Source organism: Myotis yumanensis, unplaced genomic scaffold (assembly GCF_028538775.1).
Source record: "Myotis yumanensis isolate MYYU_CA2020_CCGP unplaced genomic scaffold, mMyoYum1.0.hap1 SCAF_13, whole genome shotgun sequence".
Classification (NCBI taxonomy): domain Eukaryota; kingdom Metazoa; phylum Chordata; class Mammalia; order Chiroptera; family Vespertilionidae; genus Myotis; species Myotis yumanensis.
This window is the reverse complement of record NW_027223764.1, coordinates 16,380,770-16,398,294: the sequence shown is the minus strand read 5'-3', so window position 1 is coordinate 16,398,294 and position 17,525 is coordinate 16,380,770. Positions and strand designations below refer to the sequence as shown.

General features: G+C 53.3%; 1 protein-coding gene across 3 annotated transcripts in view; it reads right to left on the bottom strand.

Moving 5' to 3' along the window:
- The window catches only part of SH3PXD2A (SH3 and PX domains 2A), a 209,967-nt gene that overhangs the window by 19,235 nt on the left and 173,207 nt on the right, over positions 1-17,525 (bottom strand). For all 3 annotated transcript variants that reach the window (XM_070432353.1, XM_070432354.1, XM_070432355.1), the window contains one exon: positions 149-262. In XM_070432353.1, coding sequence (XP_070288454.1) covers positions 149-262 — 114 coding nt within the window. The remainder of the gene's footprint in view (positions 1-148; positions 263-17,525) is intronic.

Sequence of the window (17,525 nt, the reverse complement as noted above, 5' to 3'; positions counted from 1 at the left end):
AGGGAGAAGAGTGGGAAAGCTGCCTCCAGGAGTTGGGCTCATTCCTGGGGCCAGGGATGGGGTGGGCACCAATCCCTGGGGATTCCGGGGGCAGCCAGCTCCCAGAACCTGCCTCCTTACCCGCCCCCCACAACCTGCAGGCCCTTACCTTCCCCGCTCTTGGAGGTGTTGATGTCTGAATCGTCCCGAGTACCATTCTGGGCCTCCAGGTAGGTGGCAGGGACCCAGCCCTGCTCCTCAGAGGTGCTCACGAACCACCATCCTACAGAGGGAACAAGAGAGAATAGTGCCATGAGAACCCAGAGGGGTGGCAGAGGCGGTAGGGCCTGGATGAGGAGGAGGAGGAGAAGGCACAGAGCCAGACAACCCAGGTGCCCGGCAAATGCCCGGCCCACGTCCAGCCTCGAGGAGCCTGACCAACACGCTCCGCGAGAAGAGGGCCCGATGGACTGCGATGCACACTCCCACAAGTGTTTGATGAAAAAAATCCAAATATCGAGACAATGGTATGTCCAATGTGTGAAAGTCACCCTGCAGGAAAGGCCAAACCCAGAGACCCTGCAGGGTCTGTGAAGTAGGACCACTTGTGTGGCCCCGAGTTTGGATGCTTTCTCTGCTTCTAAGGTATCCAGGGATAAACGCCTCACAGGTACCTTCTAATGGTCACTATTCCCCTTTCCCCATCACGGGTCAGTGGCATTTCCACATCTGTGCTCCTTACAGCTGCCGTAAGTGTGTTGACATTTCAGTCACAGTAAGTGGGCACTGCACCCTTGAGTGACCCTTGACGGTCATGGCCAAGTGATAAAAGCTCGGTCATTTTCTTTCTTCATGCATTGGTTCATTCATTCATCATTCAAACCAACGTTGACTGAGCAAAGTACTCTGAGCACCCAGGTCTTGGAAGTCTGCTGAATGCCTTCCTCCCTTCCTAGAAGGCACTCTTCTAGGATGCCTTTGCCCCATTCCATCCTGAGCCTCCTCTGCCCACAAAGCAATCTGGCTCCACTTCTTTCCTACCCAGGACAGAGCTCACCAATTCCAAATCTGCACCATTCCCTGTCAAGAGACCCAGGGCTTCACCTGGGCAGCACCAAGGCCTGGTCACTGCCCACAGCAGCGAGTGGCTGCCCAAGGAGGGGGTACACGGGGCTTCCAGGGTATCCCCAGCTGGGCTTAGCACTGGGAGGTGGAGGAGGCTGCCTGAGGGCTGCTGTGATGAGAATGGAGAGGTTCAGAGGAAAACATTCCCACCACTGCACACGGCTCAGAATCCAGGGTCATCGTAGATCTTCAACTAGGTCCTCACTGCCCTGAGTGACAGGCCTGGGGTGGCAAATAGCCCATGATCTAGTCCTGAATGCCCACTGTGCCCGCCCTTTGTGAAGAGTTCCACAACTCTCTGCGTGCAGCTCTGCAAAGCCACGGAGGCCTAACGTCTGTATGACACCATAACGATGGTGCACGTCACTACATGCTTGTCTATACCCACAGAATGTACTGCACCAAGTGAACCCTGAGGTAAACCCCATCTGGGTGATTAGGACGCGTCAGTATGTGCTCATCAATAGTGACAATGGACCACTCTGATGGGGATATGGATACTAGGGGTCTATGCATGTGTGTGGACATGTACCTCTGGACCTTCTGCTCAATTTTGCTGTGAACCTAAAACTGCTTAAAAAAAAAACAAACACCAAAAAGGAAAATCCACAGATGAGGGGTCTGGACTCCACTGCCACCTGCACATTCTGGGCCCGCCACTCATGGGGCCATGGAGCGGGCTGCCTAGATCAGCATCGCCACTTTCCCTGAGGCCCAGACCGTAAAGGTGTGGCTGCAGCTCACACAGTCTCCAAAGAAGCTGGAGGCATGGACTTTGCAGGGGCTGTGTCTGGTATGCCCTCCCTGTTCTCTCAGCCTCTGGGGGAGCACTTTCGGGAACCCCAACAGTTTCTGCCAAGAAGTACCAGCTCCGGGTGTTCTTCTGCAGAGCCCATGTGGAGGTCACAGAACAGGGAGCCACCGCGTAGGGCTCTCCGCCATGTGGCTCTGCCTCCTTGACCACAGGAGTGGGTACATCTGGCCAATCATCTCCTGCCTAGTCTGTCATCTCCCTGGACATTGTAAAGGTTCAGGCACTCGTTCGGGAACTGAGATGGGTGTTTGGTGATCTGAACCCTAAGTCCCACATAAACCAAGAATCGCAGGGGTATTATGGGAAGAGATGGCCCGAGAGTTAAGTGAAAACAGAAGCAGCAAAGTCAAGAGGTGGAGAAAATCAGTTCTGATTAACGTCATTTGACCTCTGGGTTCCAGGTATCTTACAACTAGAACACCCCACTGGACCTCTAATCACAGTGAGTCAATGACCTTCTCGTTCTAATGTAACCAGAGCAGGTTTTCCTCACTGGAACTGAGACAGTCCCGCTAATGCCATCCCTACCCAGCAATCACCAAGGTTCACGATCGAAGGTCCACCATATGAGTCAAGTCCACTGGGCAACTGTTAGCACAGACCTCCCTAGATGAGGATGAAGCTCTCTGAGGCACTTAGGTAAGCAGTCCCTGCCCAGATTCCCACTCACCAGGGCCACCTTGGGAACTGGCCCCTGGCTCCAAGGACCTCATAATCCCAGGATTTGGGTCTCTTTCCTGCTGGTGGCATCATCTCCCTTCCCCCTTGCTTCACCCTTTGGGAACCCTTCCATGTACATGATGCTCCCTCCCTTCCCCAGGAGCCAGGAATCTGGGATAGAGAGATGGATTTAGACTTGTTGGCACAGGGAAACCCAGGGGCAGGGCAGGTCTGGCCCCCCTCCCACCTTTGCTGCACAGGCCTGGCACACAGGGGGAGCTGGGCAGAGACTTGCTAAGTGTGTGGCTGAGGTGCCTCATGGGCAGGGCGGCATGATGCCCTGCACTCAGACTGCCTGGGTGCCCCATGGATGCCAGGGCGATCTGAGCCCTTTCAACCTCAAAATTTTGCTGCACCAGACACTTCTAGGGAGTCTGGGTCACATTATCAGCGACCGTGAGCGTCTCCCACCCCAAGGCAGCAACTTAGGATCCTATTCTCCTGCTGTACGCCCAAGACTTGGGGCTGGGACCCCCATCATCCTCAAGGCCTGGTGGTCCCTGCCCACCTTGCCTGAGAACACTGGCCTGGGCTTACAATTACACTCCAGCCCTAAAATGAGCAGGGCTGAGCTGTCTTTAAGTCTCAGGTCAGTCCTGCATCAGGCCCTGCAGAGAACAACATGCTGCTGGCTTGGCTGTGGGCACCTTCACCAAGTAAAGATGGATAGGTTCAAATACCGCCCAGGTGGGCATGAGTGAACATGGGCAGAGGTGTCCACCAGCTCCATGCAGACCTCCTGGGAACCCTGGCATGAGTCATACAGCCAGGCTTCTGGGGGAGGTTCCCTGAGGCTGCGCCCACCCATGGCTGCTGACAGGCCTGTCCCAGACGCCAGCAGCTCAGACGTCAATTGCTGCAACCAGGGCTCCTGACCAAAGTCACTGCGGCTCCAGCAAGGAGCAATTAGAGCCTGAACCCCTGGGCGTGGCCCAGCTGGCCAAGAGAACTCAGGTGCCAGCCAGCCCCGTGGGGCTCCCAGGCTCACCTCCAATGCACGTGGAGTCCTCTTTCCTGTGGAGGCTGAGAGTGTGTGCAGGGGGAGGTGTGGACAGGGAGGTAGGTTATGTCCATGTACGTATCTATGTACATCTGGAACAAAAGCGTGTCTGCACATTTATTATATATGACGATCATGGTCAGATTCTGAGAAGAGCACTAGGTGCCAGGCACTAATTTTACATGTTACTGTATTTAATCTTCAAGAATCTTGTGAAATAAGTGTTACTGTCATCAGCATCCCCACTTCACAGATGAGGAAACTGAGGCAGAGATAGATGCCAATTAGGAAGAGGCAGAGCTGGACTTCAAACCCAGGAAGTCCGGCTCCAGAGTCCATATTCTTAGCCACCACAGACATGGACAAGGTGCACGTCTGCCGTGTGCACGAGGGCAGAGGCGGCTCCTGGAGAACGTGTGTCCCTGGATATGGGTGCCTGTCTGTGAGTGGGTATGTGCATGACACTGGGCATGTGCTTTGTGTACGTGAGTGTCTGTGTGTCTGGGTGAGGGTCCTCTGGGGGTAGAAGGTAATACTTAGGGGCCTGGGGGGAGAACAACTCAAATTCAGGTCTTGGCTTGCTACTTCCTATCCATGTGATCATGGACAAATTACTAAACCTCTCTGAACCTCAGAGTCCCCTTTCTGATATGAGAGCAATTCATGAAGCCTACTTCCAGAGGTTGTTGACGTGAATAAATGATACAAGTAGCTTAGCTTGGGACCTCACACAAAGGAGAAGCTCAAAAACCTTGCACTACCATTGGCGTGGTGGTGGTTGTTTGGTATTCTCCTAGACTAAGAGTCAGCACCCATGGGTGGCAAGGTGGTGTCTGTGCCTGAGGACCCTATCAGGAGACCTCAGTATGACTTGGTGAGCTGAACTGTGTGTGTGTGTGTGTGTGTGTGTGTGTGTATGCATGCATCCATGCATTCATTCTAACCTGTGTAGTCTGGTGCTGTCTTCAGGGGCTCCAGAAGAATGGAAGGCACTATCTTTTGCAACATGGCTTGCTCTTGCCTCAGCTGATACAATACGTGATAGCAAAGCATGGTGGGAAGTGGGACCCAAGGGGACACGTCCCTGGGATTTGCCTCCTTGCCCAACGTGTCTCAGAGCCATCCTCAGCCTGGCTCCTGTCCTCCCGTTCACACAGTCCCCCAGGACAGAGGACCTGCAGCCTCCAGGAAGCCCTTCCAAACCGACTTTCAAATCCCAGGTGTCCAGAGTGTCAACCCCACGACTCATAGCTGCTGTGCACTCTGAGAATTAGTCCCGTTGAGACTATAAGTCTCATCTGTGTCTACTTTGTCTCTAGGGCAGAACTGAGCTTGCAGGAAGCAGCCTGGCAGATGAGGAGACTGAGGGACAGAGCCTACATTTTGGAGCCAAAGACCCGAGTCTGAATCCATCCCTGCCACTTCCATGCTCTCTGGCCTCTGAAAAGTGACGTAATGTTTCTGAGCCTTGGTGTTTTTATCTGTAAGATGGGAAGACTTCCATCTACCTTGCAGGGTAGTATGAGGACTGGATGAGATAAAGAACAATGCATGGGATCTGGCACACAGCAGGCGCCCACTAAAGGGAAGCTATGAGCTTTGCTGAATGAAGGACTCAAGTCACGGGATATGGGAGGCCAGGCAGCCAGCTCTGTGGATGCCCCGGGACCAGCCTGAGCTACTTCTTACACTTTTCGTGTCCCAGGAAGATGAGTCCAAATTCCAGCTGGCCTCTGCTAGCTTTCCTCTTATCCTGACAGCCTCCATTCTTGGGAAAAGAAATTCAGGGAGGTTTTACTAAAGGAGTTAGCTTTGAGCTGATGAGTGGCCACCCCTGTGCCCAGATGGAGGTGGCTGGCTGCCAGACGTAGCCTTTTCTGACAAGTCACCCTGGTTTCTAGGTAGAAGGGGAGCATGCTCTTTTTTGTGGGCGGGGGGGCGCGGATTTTGTAGAGCAGGATGGTAGGGGCTGAGTTTGATGGGAAACCCCTTAGCACAGCCCTGCCTTCTGGCCTGGCAGCCATGCCCACGCAGGTCGACCCACCTGGACTGCCTTTATGCTGAGATACCACCCTCAGACAGGGCAGGATAGGGAGGGGATACTACGTCCATCCCTTTGAATGAGAAACTGTTGTAAGGGAACATGAGAGAGGAGCCACACACACTGGACACGCAGGAGACACCTTCACTGTGGGGTCTGGGCCCGATCTCTGGGGCTAAGCCTTAGACTGGGAAAGTCATCTGGGAGAATCGCAAACTGGTCAACCCCCTGAGGGCTGCCTCATTCTGGCTTCTCCTCTGTGAGGGCCATGTCTCGGCAGTGCCAGGGGAAGGTGTCACTCGGCCAGGTTGGCTGACAGGCCAGGGCCCAGCCCTTTCCAGGAAGCAGAGGCCCAGAAAGAACAGCAACGTCACCTGTCGCAGCAGCCAGCTCTGCTCTCTGGGCCTCAGTAAGAGCGCACTTCTCAGTGGCAGGGGCCAAGGGAAGGAGAAGGCCACACTGGGGTAACCTGACCAGCGCCTCCAGCTCAGGGCGGGGGGCGGGGGGGGGGGCGGGGGCGGGCACCCATCCAGGTAGGGAAGAGAGAACCCCCATCCCCAAGAGAAAAAAGCCCAGGCCAGAAGCTAGACCCTCTCTCTTTCCAAACTGAGTATAATCTTTAGCTGTTTGGGCTATCAAAGTCCTCTCAAATGGATTCTGATTAGGGCTTCCCAGTGCTGGCATGGGGGGTGGGGAAGGGGTGGGAAGGGCAGAGAGAGAGAGAGAGAGAGAGAGAGAGAGAGAGAGAATATGACCTGGGTGAGGGGTGCAGACAGGGGCTGGGGGCCTTAGTTTCTCTAGGAGAGGGCTGAACCCTTTGGGCCTGGGCGGCAGGAAGTGATGGGTACTCCCAGGCCACTGCTGTCCCCAGGGTGACCAGGCCACAATGGTCTCTTAATGAGAGAGGATAATGAGCTCATTAGGGCCAGAGGAGACCAGCTGCACACAATTAGGACGTTAATAAAGGCTTCTGAGGTCACAGCTCAGCCCAGGACAAAGAACTGGTGGGGGAGGGGGACCCTGCCTTCCCTCTCCCTCCTAAACCCCCCTACTTTGTTGAAATCCCCCACTTTGTCTTTAGGGGCCTTCCCTGACTCTCCCCCACCTCTGGGCCCTGCTCACCCCAGGATTCAGCGCAGGGCACTTCTTAGCCCCTCCTCCGAGACAGGCCTCAGTTGGGATCCTGGCTTCACCAGGCACTAGCTGGGTGACCCACAACAGGTCACTGGTCCTCCTTGAGCCTCACCAAACCAGGGCAGTATGATCTGTCTACGGAGCACCCTGGCATTCAGGGACGTACAGTGTTCTCAGTAACCATGTATTTACTGAGCACCTGGCACCTGCCAGGCCCTGTGCCAGGCGAGGGGCACTGCAGAGACTCACAGTCAGGGCTCAGGCGCTCCTTCCCCATCTTCCTGCGGGGCATGCGAAGGGTGCAACCACAGCCTGGGCCCTGGCACTGAGGCCAGCAGGAGAGAGCCAGCTTCTGCCCACAGCCCCGAGTGCCAACCCAGAGGATATGGGGTAGGATGGGAGTGAGTGTGGAGTTTGGGAGAACTCGGCAGCCTTCAGGTGACTTCCCACCTCACTTTTCCTTTCCTCCAGGTCCTCCCTCATGTGGTCTGACACTGGTCAATCCGAGCGGAGCCCTGTGGGGGCTACTGTCTGCCCAGGCCCCTGAGAAGGGTTTTGGTGTCCGGGTGGGGGAGGGGGGAGATGGAGCTAGAACAAGTAGAGGCACAGTCCCAGCCCTCACACACCTGCCTCCATTCACGAGGGAGGCCTTGCTTTGTCTCAGGTCTTGGCCTTTTGGGAAAGGATCTGTCCAGGCATTCCCACGGGCCCTGTGCCAGGCAAGGGGCACTGCAGAGACTCACAGTCAGGACTCCCACGTTCTCTCCTTGGAGCGATTTGGAGGAGAGGATGGGGTGAGAATTTGTACCAAAATGGCAGAAGGAGGGAGATGCTGAGAGGAAGAAGGGGGCTGAAGGGGGCCTGGCCAGGTACAGGTCACCAGTGCTGCCCACCTGACCACACCACATACGTGGTACAAGGCTGGGCTCCCAGGGACTGCTTCCACCCTGGACCCAGCCTGACCCCTTTCCCATGACCTTAGGGCTGCTATCTAAGACGGCCCAGAGACACTGCATGTGCGGGCTGCCCGTGGCATGCTGTGCCTTTAAGAACAACGAAAGGCGGCCCACCCTCGGCCAGGCCTCCCCTGGTCAGAAGGCTCTGTCACTGAGACTCTTGCCAAGACACACTCCAGGTCACAGCATGCGGCCTTCATGGTCCAAAGCAAACAGGAATGGGTGAGAGGCTCCCCTCTCTCCTGATACACCCCACAGTCCCCTGCCTTCCTGCCTGACCTGTTTTTCTGGTCCCACCTCTGCACCTATCCCCTCCTATTGCTCACTGGCCTCCCCTTCCCCCAGATGGGGCTCTCAGGCCACCAGGACCCCAGGACCTTCCCTAGGCGCCTGAGGTCTGGATTCCAAGACCATTAGCACAGGCTGCTACGTCACGGTTTGGAAGGCTCCGTGGAGTCCATGGCAAGAAGACAGCAAAACTGGGCCGCTGCCACCCCTCCCCCAACCTCGCTCCAGCCTACCCACCTCACTGGACAGGCCCAGAAGCCCAGGGCTGGGTCGGGGCAGGCTGAGGCCATGGGTGAGGCACCCAGGAGAAGGCCTGGCTAATGAGCATTTGCAGGCAGAAAGAGGGCACAAGATAAAACAACAGGTTGAGAATCACGGTTTTGTCCTGGCTGATGTGGCTCCGTGGTAGAGCATCAGTCTATGCACCAAAGGGTCTTGGGTTCGATTCCTGGGTGGCAGGTTCATTCCCTGGCCTTAGTCGGGGCTTGTGCGGGAGGCAACCAGTCTCTCTCACATCAATGTTTCTCTCTCTCCCCCTTCCTCCCTTCCACTCTCTCTAAAAATCAACGGGGGGAAAAGTCCTTGGGTGGGGGGATTAACAAGCGTTCTGAATGGTGCCTGGATCCTAGGAAGGCACACCAAAGGGCTCTTATTAAAGTTTAAGTGCACCCCACGGTTATTTTAAAGAAGGAGCTGAGACTTCAGTGCCCCTCAGTGACCGGGGAGGGGAGAGGGCGATCTGGTGGGAGGAACGGGACGGGCAGAGTGATGGGAGTACATGTGGTCCAACCCAGTAATCTCATGATGCTTCGTGGTGGGGATTTTTCCAGATGAAAGGGAGTGGGGCACGCACCTCAATGCCACTGTCCTCCCCCCACCCCATTATAAAGCAGAGTGCGGACGGGTCAGCTGTGGCCACAGATTCCTTAACGGAAGGTGGCTCGGCATGGAGAGAAGATGCAAACAGTATTTTCAAGCACAGCTGTAAAAGATGCAAATGGTGGGTGAGATGTGGTCACACAGGGTGAGGCACTGGAGGGTAGACCAGGGGAGATGGGGGCAGGGGATCGGACCTTGTGAAAGAAGCACAGAGACAAGGAGGGGTGGAGCTCTAAGGATCACACCAGAAAGGTTAAAGTTCCATAAGTGGACCCTGAAGAAACGCTCAGCGTGACAAAAAGGGCATTTCCCCTGATGGTCAGGGCAAGAGGAAGAGGAAGAGAGAGGGAAGTCGAAAGACACTGAGAGGGCTGTGCTGTTGAGGCCAACCCAGGGGCAAGGGGGTCTGCTGGACTCCTTCCTGTCCGTAGCTGGGGGCTTTCTCTCAGAAGTGGGTGGTCAGACAGGAAAGCGCTGACTGGGAGGGTGACGGCAAACAGGCCCAGGGCAGAGATGGAGGGAGCATTGATGGGCCCCCTCCACGCGCTCTCATCGGCTAGCCGTGAGAAAAGGTCGGAGAGCACTTGACAAGAGCCTGCCAGGCCACCATGAGAAATCCTGGGAGACAGATAGGGAGCGAGGCCAGAGGACACAGAACGGGCAAAGGTCCTCATTTTCAAAGAAGAAGGTGAATTCCAGAGTAGAGACCAGCAACCTCCATGCTGGTCCTTACCTAGTGACACCTGGGTCCCGAGGGCTGGCTGGAGAGCCTGGAGCAGATAGTTACCAAGGCCGTGCTGGACAGAAAGACTACAGGAAGGAAGAGGCCTGGATGCTGATAAGGAGAGGACTGCTGGCGGGTCCGGGATGTGTGTCATAGCTGAGCGATCCAGGCCTTGGGCTCTCATGACCCTCCCTGGGGCCGCAGGGCTGCACCAACAGATGTGCAGCCGATGGCTGACCGAATCCGAAGAGGGTGTGACGATTCACTGCTTACAACCTAGAGCAGGGGTTCTACTGGGAACCTGGCCCATTGGATGTTTTCATCAGTCCCAGGATGAGGACAGAGGTGCCGTCATCTCATTGAGCAAAAGGTATGCCAGGATCAGGAGCCAAAAAAGAGGTCTGAACAGATGGTAATGACAGGTCAAATCTAACAACGAAAAGTAGTAAATGGAGAGACGGAAGGACATGGCTTAGTACAGTGACCTTATAATCGACTGCCCAAACTTTTTGGAATTGGGGTTGCCAACACACCAGCTGTCAATGGGGCATGTCCTGGGCAATTGGGTTGTATGGATAATCCTGCTTGGCAGCAAGGATGAGGGGGTTCCTGGAGCTTGGAGGACTGTAAGCCCAGTAAGTTGTCCCCAAGTCTATGAAATCTTAGGCTGCTTCAGGAAACACTTGGATGGGTGACTGGCCCAATACTTGGCCAGGAAGGGGCAGCACCAGGATTAGTGCCCGGGTCTGACTCCTGGTACAACATCCCCACTGCTTCCCTTAAAAATGACGCCAGCTGTTTGTACCTTTGCAGAAAGAGACCAACACTGCTTGCTCTTTCTATTAGGTTCCCCAAGTCTGCATCTGACAGATGAGTCAGAAAGCCGGTTCTTTCATCTGCTTCTCCTCTGTCCATCAGTGTCTACAAAGCAGACACTGGTTCTTGGGAGATTCATGGGAGTGTCTTCCCCCCACTTGCCCTCCCCTCCGAGAGCACGGGGCTGACAGGCACCTTCTCCACGCTGCCCCTCGTCCCCCTCTCTGAGCCCACATGGAAGGGCGAGGCAGTGGCACCCAGGCTGACAAGAGTTTTCTGGCACAACATACTATCCAAGAGCTTTGCCAGGAGAGAGTGACTTTGGATCAGCATTTCTCAAACCTCAGCTATTTCCACACCACGCATGACTTCTGCCATATCCTTGAACCATGCACACCATGGCTCACATAGTGAATATACACTGACTGGCCAGATTATTATGACTGGCCAGATTATTATGACCACCCCATTAGTACTTCATTGGGCCACCTTTTGCCTTCAATACTGTAGTGATTCTTCTTGGCATTGACTCCACGAGATGTTGAAAGGTGATGTGAGGAATCTGACACCATGCCTGATGAATAGCACTGTCCAGTTCTGTGAGATTTGATGGTTGTGGAACCAGCTGCCTGATGGCTCTTGTAACTTTGTCCCACAAATGCTCAATTGGATTGAGATCTGTTGATTGTGGGGGCCACCTAAGCAAGGTAAAGTCTCCCTCATGTTCTTGAAACCACTCCTGCACAATATGAGCACTGTGGCATGGCGCATTGTCTTGTTGGAAGAAGCCATCTCCATTGGGATACACCATCAACATGATAGGATGAACTTGATCAGCAACGATACTTAGGTATGTTGTGCTATTCAGATGTTTATAATGGTCTGGCCCTCTAGCAACTTCAGCGCGAAATTATAGCTAATTTGCCTACAAACGTCAGGTGGTCAAAATAATCTGGCCACTAAGTGTATATTAAAGCAATCTACCTTTTCACCTTCTTTTTAACTTCAAGAAGATAATTTGTTTAGAAAACTCCAGGTTGACACCATGAATAAACAGCTGGGACCACTGGCCCCAACCATGAAATTACAGAGAACAAAGCAATGTAGTCGATTTGGGTTGTGCCACAGAACAGGCTGCCCTCTGTAGGCAGCGCCCTCTTTGCTACAAAGGGAGATTAATTAGAGAGGGGTCAGAGACAGCTGGCCATCAAACAGATCCATCAGAAGGCCTGGGAGAGCACCAAAACGGGACAAACTCTTCTCACTGTGTGCTGCAGAAGCATTGAACACGGCTTCCCTGCACCATCGGAAATCACCCATGTACCAACGTGTAGCGTGCACTACGCTCTTAGGAAACCGACTTCGGACTAGAATGATGCTTGGCCATTCAAAACAGTTCAAGAAAGAGGCTGAAGTGTTTCATTAGTGAGATGATGATATTAAACAGCACGTACTAACCAGGCCATGATGAGAAATCAAAGAGAAAAGGATGGAGAGTGCCCAGTCCCTCATATTTCCACTCTGAAGAGCTGAGGGGACCCTCCGGAGCTGTGACCAATCACTTGAAACCACAGAGTTAGCCTTTTTCTATTAGCTTATTCCAGAGCCTAAGAAGTACATGTCTATGAGTTGGGTATATTTTTCCCTGTTTCTTTCTTTGCTAAAAACGGAGACTTCTTGGCCCCAGAATCAAGTCGGTTTCAACACAAGCCTTCGGCTGACAACCATCCCCTCCCTTCGAGCTGAGTTCAGCCCCTCTTCAATTGGGGCAAAAATAAAACGGGGGCAATTTCAACTTGAAAGACCATCTCCATAAACAAAACAAACCCACCCCACAATTTGTCTAGGCATTCCCGCCTCCAAACCCTCCTTATTTAATTTCTGGGGAATTTTAAATAGAGGCCTTGCAAAATCCTGCACCGCCTGACGTCAACAGCTCTCTGACAACGTGGATCCCTCCCGGCGTGTGGGGAGCAGCCGCCACGGCTGCTGGTGCCTTTCCAGGCTCCTTCCCCAGTTGGCATGTGGGACCCACGGGTCACTTTAGAAGTTCGTGGGAGAAAGAGGGTCACCTGGAATGTCCTGCTTGGGGTCCTATAACTGGTTTCCCAAACCTTAGGCATTATAGATATTCAAGTAAGCCACCCAAGTAGCACCTGTACTAGTGTTTTTATTAACACACACACACACACACACACACACACACACACACAAAGAACAAAAACAAAACAAAACAAAACTTAGGCCCGGACAGCATGGCTCAGTGGTTGAGCATTGACCTATGAACCAGATTCATTCCCAGGGCACATGCGGACTCCATCCCCAGTATGGGGCGTGCAGGAGGCAGCCGATCAATGATTCTCTCTCATTGTTGATGTTTCTATCTCTCTCTCCCTCTCCCTTACTTTCTCTGAAATCAATAAAAATATTTAAAAACAAACAAAAAAAACCTTAAATATTTCAGAAAGATGTTTTCCTACGCTACACTCAATAGAAAACCAGTATCCTGTGACATAGTAAATAGAAGATAACTAGTAAAGTATATACACTGAAACAACAATGCCATGAACTTGTGACATGATATTAAGGCAAATTCTGGCAAGAGACTATGGCTGGGGCCAGATTTTCTCTAGGTCAAACAAACAAACAGCATCCAGCAGCAAGTGTTAATCACATGAGAGCCCCAAATGGAGACTTTCCCCCTGACCCAGCCTGGAGTGAGAGAGAACCGAAAGAAAACAACATTCTCACGAGGGGGTTCAAGGCCATTTAATGCTGTGCCCACCGACACCTGTCTGACCCACTCTCTGGGAAACACTGATTTTGCAGAAGGAGCCTCGGGTTAACAATGTGCAGCCCCAGGGTTCAAATCCAAGCGAGTCTCTAGCAGGCACTGAGGTCTTATACACGCCAGTGACCTTTCTGAAATTCTGTTGCTTTTGCTTGTCCCTATAGAGTTACTCTGAGATGGAAGGTGGGGAACGTGCTTTGAAAAGTCTCTGGTTGGAGGTAGATGGAGCTGGAAGGGTTATTATTCTGAGCAACTTCAGGAACCTGATGGACTCCTAACTTCCCCCTGCATACAACTTACTACCCAGACTGGATGGCAGCACATCCCTGTGTATTAGAGAAAATAAAATAAAATGAATATGCTACTTGACAACTTTCTTTCAGTTAATGTTCCCAATAGCCACGTGGTTTCAAAATATTATCCCCATTTTATAGATATGGAAACTGAGGAATAAAATGACCATATACTGGCTACTCCCCTTTCAAAGCCACCACCTTCGCAGAGTTCCTGTGACTCCCCGCAGCTGGGATTCTGCTCTCCTGCCCTGTGCTTCCCTGGCACCTGGACCTTAGCTTTGAGTTAGCTGTTGCCCTAGCTTGTCCGGGAGCTCTTCGAGGACAAAGGCCAAGTCTTGCTCATCTTGGCATCCTGTCGAGCCCCCGCCTGGCTTAGTGTGTCAGACAAAGAGGCTCAGTAAGTGGTTGTTGAAAATGAAACACACTGACAGATGAGCACAAGGCTTCCTCCTCCTTCCCCAGCTTCTCCATCCACACTCAGTCCCTCCTGCCTCAGCATCTCTTGAGTCCAGCTCCGGGGTCAGTGTGGGGTCGGCATTGGGCATTCTCTCCAACTCCCACTGCTCTGGCCCCGTGGCCCCTGCCTTGCTAGAATCCAGTGCAGCTATTCAGCCCATGGGCAGTGTCCCTCCTCCAGTCCCCCAAACACAGGAGGTACCTCTGACTCACAGCTCACCTAGGGGGGGTTTGCGCACAGGGACCTGAGGCCAGAACAGTTTTGTTGCTTATTGCGTAACTTACCGGAGATCACCCAGTAAGCTAATATCCCATCAGCCAGCTCTCGGTCTGCTCGTACACCTGATTGGGCCATTTTCATTTGGACCCCTCCCTTCACAGGAATGAAAAGCCAAAGCTCAGGGAGGTCCCACAGGCCAAGCACCAGGGACAAGCCCACACCCTGGGTGAGGTTCTTGGAGGAATGCAGAGGGACCAGCGGCTCCTCCCCAAGCTCATTCAAAGCAGCCCTACTGGCCACAGGCCTCCACAGGGACTCCTGGTACCCTGGCTCCTCACACAGGAAATATCAAGTCCTCCTTTTTGGTGGGTATAACTGGGAGCTCATGAACGGGCAGCCCCAGAGACCTGCTGCCCCAACTGCTTCTCCACCATGATGCCCCACTCAGGACCTAGGGAGCTGCAGAGGATGGACCAGAGGCAGCAGTGTGCATGAGGAAGAAGTCTCTGGACCTCGGCTTTCTCATCTGTAAAATGGAAGGCATACTGCTTGTGGGTCATAGGGCAGCACTGGTAATTACAGGAAAGACGCTGTTTGACTTGCTGTCTGATACATAGCAGGCCCTTCAATAATTCCTTTCTTGCCTTCTCATAGTTCCTAATATGAATAGTCTCCAGAAATCAGCTAAGGGCTTAACTTGAGCCCTGAATACCCTGGTCCTGAGTAACCACCCTGAAGCCCCCGCTGGGTTGTGGTGAGTTAGGCGTAGGTCTCTCTCTGAGCTTTTTCTGCCCCATTTCCCTTTCTGTCTCCTGTCTCTGGCTACCATCTTGTCTCCCTAGTTCCCAGGAGCTGATCTGGTACAGGTCCCATCCCACTCCAAGGAGAAAAGGCCACACTCACACCGGATACACCCCAAGACCAGATGCCTCATTCCAGACTTGCCACCGTTACAGTAATTGGTCAGGCAGTGTGACGGACACCCACAAACACCAATCAGTGATGGGGCTCTTTCTATCTCTGCCCTATCAACGTCCGGTGACTCGCATTACCAACACCCAAAGCGGAGGGGTCTGCAGAGAATCACCACCCTGCCTCAAAACATACCACCAACCACAGCCCCTGCCAACGACAGTCCCCTCAGCCAGGTCAGAGCAGGTAACTGTCTACTTCCCCTGAGACTGTCAGCTCCATAACATGAAGATCAAGTCTTCCCTGTTTAGCTCCGTGCCTGCGTGCGGGCACACAGCAGGAGACAAAGGCTGAGGACTGAATGAATGCCTGACCTCCAGCTCCTGACTACACACTTGCTTGTTTGTTTGGTTTGGTTTTCTCCGCGCTGAATGAGGCCCACCTTTGACCAACACCACACTATGATCAGCAGGAAGATCCAGGTACCTGACGGCAGAGAAATGGGCTTTGAATCTGGGAAGTCGCTGATCTTGCCTGCCATCCACATGCTCACCTCCCAGGCCCCTTGGGGTCATCCCACCGTGGCTTAGCCCTTAGGAGGAGACAGTCCATTCTACAAGTGGTTCTAAGGTGGGAGGCCTGGATACAGTAAGACAACAGATGTCTACCAGTCAAGGTGGGCCCTGAAGATTCCCCATCTTTAAATATGCCCCAGCAGTGTTAGGCCCAAGACATTCCAGCTGAGCTCCAGCCCTTGGCCATGACAGGCCATAACTTCACTCCCCAAGAAGTGAGTAATATTGTTATTGGCTCCAGCTCCCAGCTCTGGCCTGTCCATTAAACTGCAATATGGATATCTCCATCCTCACTCTGCCCCAGGCTCTGCATCAGAGTTCCCGCCCACCCAGGGCCCCCAACCCTGAAACCACTTCTAGAATAAAGTTTCTCCTCCAAAAGCCCTCTGGTGGTGGGTCCCCTGGATGCTGAGAGATGAGGGTATGGAGGGCAAGCTAAGCCCCTGGGTCCAGCATCCTCCTCCCAGCTGCCCATCAGTGCTGACAAGTCGCTCTGGCCCCATCAAGAGTGGAAGCCCTGGCCCGGTCAATGTAGCTCAGTGATTGAGCGTCAACCTATGAACCAGGAGGTCTCAGTTTGATTCCTGGTCAAGGGCACATGCCTGGGTTACGGGCTCAATCCCCAGTAGGGGGCATGCAGGAGGCAGCTGATCAATGATTCTCTCTCATCATGGATATTTCTATCTCTCTCCCCCTCTCTCTTCCTCTCTGAAATCAATACAAATATATTTTTTAAAGTGGAAGCCCTTGAAGACTAAGGAGGTGAATCTGTGTCCGGCTGTGGAGTGAGGCTGGGACACAGGGCTGGGCTCAGAAGCAGAGGAATGGGGTTAAACACTCACGAGGGAGGCATTGAGGCAGGAGCTCTGGATGCTCACGCTCCCCGTGCAAAGCTCTCATGATGAAGTCAACTTCCTTCCTCCCCTCCAAGGAACAGTTAAAATCCTTGCTTTGTTGGCAAGGAGGTCTAGGCATTTGCCAAACCTGGTCCTGCTCCCATTACCCGTGCCAGGGGGCAGTACGCCCCTCACAGTATCAATACTCTGGGGAGCGGTGTTATTTACACCCAGGCATGAAGGTGTTGATCTGATGCTTGCCTAAGAGGTGCTGGTTGAGGTGAGGAGGGGGATGAGAAGCAGGGCTCCCAGGGCTGTGTTGGGGTTAAGAGGGGTAAGAGCCCCATTATTTTTTTCATTTTCCAGGGCATGCCTCGAATGTGCTCAGCCACTTGACTTTCTCTCCCCAACCCACAGTGCTAGGTACATGGCAAACACGAGAGAGAGAAAAAAATGCCAGCTTAAATATGCAGAAGGGTCAGGACACTGGGTTGGTGGGCAAGAAAAGATGGAGGTGAGGAGGCTCCAGGTAGACAAGAAAGACTCTAGGAAAATGGGCTTCTCCAGTTTACCCCTGGGAGGAATGGGGACAGCAAATAAGTCAGGCAACCCCCCATTCCCAGTCCCGGTGGAGGTCAGGGGAGCCCTACCATGCGGGGGCTTTGAGACCCCTCGCTGGCTTGAGTTTGGGCCTCTCTTTAAGCCCCAGCCGCTATTGCTTTCACAGATCTTACTGAACTTGAGAAGGATGGAGGAGGGGCAAGAGAAACTGCATTCTTCCCCATCAAAGCCAAGAGTCTAAAGTAATACTTCTGGTTGTAACTGATCCCGGCCTGTTTGTGATTACGGCCCCTTGCTTGCGTTCTGGCAGGGTATCCCTGGAACCCTGCTGCGCCGCTGACGGAGAGAGACACCCTCGCTCACTTGGATAATCTTGTCCTCGTCTGACATGACCAAAAACGT